At 31.7% G+C, this 4149-nt stretch overlaps 1 protein-coding gene across 1 annotated transcript; it reads left to right on the top strand.

Moving 5' to 3' along the window:
• The first annotated feature begins 898 nt into the window (after window positions 1-898).
• Window positions 899-1789, top strand: LOC110712295 (nuclear transcription factor Y subunit B-5-like). The gene has a single exon (XM_021890752.1). It carries the CDS (start codon window positions 977-979, stop codon window positions 1496-1498), a length of 522 nt encoding a protein of 173 aa, XP_021746444.1. The 5' UTR covers window positions 899-976; the 3' UTR covers window positions 1499-1789.
• The last annotated feature ends 2360 nt before the right edge of the window (window positions 1790-4149 follow it).

Below are 4149 nucleotides of genomic sequence, written 5' to 3'. Positions count from 1 at the left end.
TCTCTTATACAACTCGATCACAAAGAAAGGCAACACAGTTTTGTTAACTTTGACAAAATCTATAGTAGTGAGTAGAAAAAATATTATAAAATAAAATGAAGTGCATGTTAATTCTAATCAAAAAAAATAAAAAAGAAAAAGAAAAAAGAAGTGCATGTTAATTAATTAATTAAGCTAGCTATATTGTGAGTGAGGGATAGTTCAGGTGGTTAAATTTTCTTTTCTGATTTCAGAAGATTCTGACATTAATTCAATCTCATCACCCGTCCTTATGGCTGCTTTATCAATACTAATTTTTAAAAAAATAACTTATGTTTGGCGGCATTATAATACATGCAAAAAGAAGTTGAAATTAATAAAGTAATAGTTGAAATCAATAGGTTGATAGAACTTTTTTTTTTGTAGGTATGTATAAAATTACTTCAACAAGTATTATGATGTAAGAGTAAAGTAATTTAGATTGATATATACAAAAATTTTAGCACCACTTTCTAAATAGTACTAAAATTAACATTTTAATTTAAGTCCTTTGTATTTGTTTAAAGCATTTGTCAAACAATCATAATAAATTTTGATAAAGTGTCTAAAATGTGTTGTGGAATATATCCTTTATACCTTAAACTTTTCAAAGCTGAAATAATATGAAAGTATGTATATGTGATTATCCAATAAAATCAAGATACTATTTCAAAGCAAAAATTTATCAGATTAAAATAGATAAAATTTGGAAAAGGTATTAGAAACTTAAGCTAAAATCCATCCCATTTATTTCGCGCACAAACTTTTGGTAAAGGTTTAGTTACATAATCATATAATATAATATTAATTAATTAATTGTGAATAAGTGCCTATATATATAAGACAACACAAAGAGCAATTTGAAACCATTAGCAACGTGTCTCTCGTTAAGAGGATCTATCAAGTTTCTCTTTACTTTCTTTTCTCTCATTCTTTTTAATACAAAACACAAATAATAATGGTTGATAACATAACCTCTTCTTACTCAAATAGAAGTTTACTTCCCAACTATAACCCTACACCAACTTCTTCATCATCTCAACAACAACATGGTAATTACAATCAAAATATTTACCATGAGGGTAGTAACATAAGGAACTCGAATGAGCACGATGATCACGAGCACGAAGATCAAGCCCTAGGGACTATTAAAGAGCAAGATCGTTTGCTCCCTATAGCTAATGTTGGGAGAATAATGAAGCATATATTACCCCCAAATGCGAAAATCTCTAAGGAAGCTAAAGAAACTATGCAAGAGTGTGTTTCCGAGTTTATTAGCTTTGTTACGGGTGAAGCCTCCGATAAATGTCACAAAGAGAAGCGCAAAACTGTCAATGGTGATGATATTTGTTGGGCCTTGTCTTCTCTAGGGTTTGATGAGTATGCTGACCCTTTGAAGAGGTACCTTCATCGATACCGTGAATTCGAAGGAGAAAGGGTTGCTAATCAAAACAAGGAGAGGGAAAATATCCATGGTTGATGCTTGTCATCGATCAACAACTTTTATGAGTTGCTAGCTTGGTAATACATATATATTTTGGCTTTTTTTTTTTAATTTTATTTGTTATTTTAGCTTGTTTATGGTTGTTTAATTTATGAGATTAAAACAAAAGTATGGAGTTTTAATTTATAACCTAATTTGTAAGGAAGAGATTTGTTAATTAATTACTAGATCTCTTGTGTTAAATTAAAGAGTACTAATTGAATTTGATAGGGTCCTAACTGGGTAAAAGAATCCCTCAATTAATTTTGCGAAATTTTGCCCCCTTTACCATATTATCAATAATGAAAAATCGCTTTATTTATTAATTTACTTATTGAATCTGGTTCATTCAACCTCGATTTTTGTTCGGGTGGGTAGAAAGCCACAAACGACAGATGTAAATAAGAGTTGATTTTAGGTATTGGATTCTACCACAAATTACCAATACAAATCTAGATTCATGGGTAATATATCAGAGAATTTTTATTTATTAATTTCATCTCTACATAGTTTAAGTGTATTGTTATAATTGTTGATTGATCTAATTAAAGTCTATATGAATAATCTTACAAGGTAAAGTTTGCATCTTTGACAATTAGGTCATGATTTAGTCAAATTAATTATTAATTAATTATATTCTTTAGTAATTTTAAGTTGAATTTCTTCTCAAAGATTCCTTGCGTTTAAGTAAAATGAGATAGATGATTCGTTTCTCTTTTGCTAAATAAAGTAACCCTATAATTATTTAAACATAAATTAGGGTTTTAGACTGACTAATATTTATGACAGTAATTATGCAGTATATATTGATTTGATTATTTATGTTTGTCGTTCAAGTACATGAAATATAACTTATTTGTGTCTTTTATTTCAAGACATTCTTCTCCTTATGTGCTGGAAACATGTGCCCCTACTAATCTACTTGTACTTAATTTTACTTGAATTAGTAATTAATCTGGAATTATACTCAATTATTCAGTTTCACTTTTACAAATATAATTGTATACATGTTAATTAAAAAAGATTGGCTTTTCTAAGGCACAAATTAAACTGTAAATTTATAATTGTATCATGTTTTAAATTACTTGTATATTATGTTAGTATGAGACTATGACTCTATGAGTGTCGAAATCTGTTATCCAAGTTGTAAAAGCACCCTATTACCATATGATCGAGCTGAGTATTCTTTGAAACAAATCTTGGATTGCAACATTCTTTGTGTAAGCATATGTTTAAAATCTTTGTTTGTCATTTTGATTTTATTTTTTGTTTTCCATTTTGTGTTTATGTTAGTTAGAGATATGCTATGTAATCAATATTGAAAAATATATTTGTGTGATTAATTTTGCAATTTGATAGGTATCTAGGATATATGTGTTTCAATATTGATAACATATAACTAACATAGCTTTTTTATTTTATTTTTATGAGTAAAATGTCAAAATTCAGTAGAAATAAAATAGAGGATGGAATAATAAAATAAAAAAAAAAAAAGTCATACCATATACTCCCTCCGTTACGATTTACTCGCAACAAAGAGGGAGTTTGCGGACTCCTAGGCAAAAGATGGTAAGTGTAATTAACAAAATATAATGGCATGTGTTTAGTATTAATCCAACCCAAAAAAAAAATCAAATACAACCACTTAGCACCTATCAGCAGCAGCACCACCACCTAGCAGCAAACCAGCACCACCACCTAGCACCATACCACGACCACCACCACCACCACAATCGAAACCAGAACCACGATTTCGACCCACCACCATCCCTAATTGCGCCCACAACCACGATTTCGACCCACCACCGCCTCCGATTTTGACCCAACACCCCGATTTTGACCCAAAACCACGAATTTGACCCAGCACCACCCACGATTTCGACCCAACACCCCGATTTTGACCCAGCTCCCAGCACGAACCACGATCCACAAACCATATACAAACGAACCACCACCTATCACCAACCACCCACCACGAAGCCCGCGAACCCTCAACAAATCCATGGAACCTAGAAAACAATCAGATCTGGAAAATTACCAAGAGAAGGAAGAGATCGACAACCCCGATTTCTGGGTAAATAGAGCACCACAACAACCCCGATTTCTGGGTAAAGAGAGAGAGAAGGCGACGAAAACCAAGAGGATATCGATAGTGAGTTCCAGCGACAATAGATAGCCATAGTAGCGGTGGAGATCGGGGGAGATGAACAAAGAGAGAGAGAAATTTCTAGTTAAATACAGTGGAGTTGCGGTGGTAGTATGGTGGTGGTGGTGGTGGTGGTTGCCAATTAAGATGATGATGAATTTGGATGGAAGGTGAATGATTTTGGTAGAAATGTTTAAGTTAATTAATGTTAGGAAAATTAGAAGTTTAATTTGGGTGTTTAGAAAAAAAAAGTAAGGGTAATGTTGTAAAATCACACAAAAAAACTTACCATAAAGGGAAATAAATAAGTTTGTTGCAAGTAATGTGTACCGGTCATTTTTAGTAATTGTTGCGAGTAAATCGTAACGGAGGGAGTATTTGTTATTGATATATAAATAACAAGTGGAAGAGTGAAAATTCATAGCGATCACTTGTAAAAGAACAAAGTAACCCCTATAACACTGATCAAGTAACCCCTATAATAATAGTGATCAAGTAATTC

The sequence above is a fragment of the Chenopodium quinoa genome, unplaced genomic scaffold, assembly GCF_001683475.1.
Source record: "Chenopodium quinoa cultivar QQ74 unplaced genomic scaffold, ASM168347v1, whole genome shotgun sequence".
In the NCBI taxonomy this organism is placed as follows: Eukaryota; Viridiplantae; Streptophyta; class Magnoliopsida; order Caryophyllales; family Amaranthaceae; genus Chenopodium; species Chenopodium quinoa.
The sequence above is the reverse complement of the archived record's forward strand: the minus strand, read 5'-3'. Positions and strand labels throughout refer to the sequence as shown.

What these genes read in the sequence shown, in the direction of transcription:
- LOC110712295 (XM_021890752.1), top strand. Translation starts at nt 977, where the DNA reads ATGGTTGATAACATAACCTCTTCTTACTCAAATAGAAGTTTACTTCCC.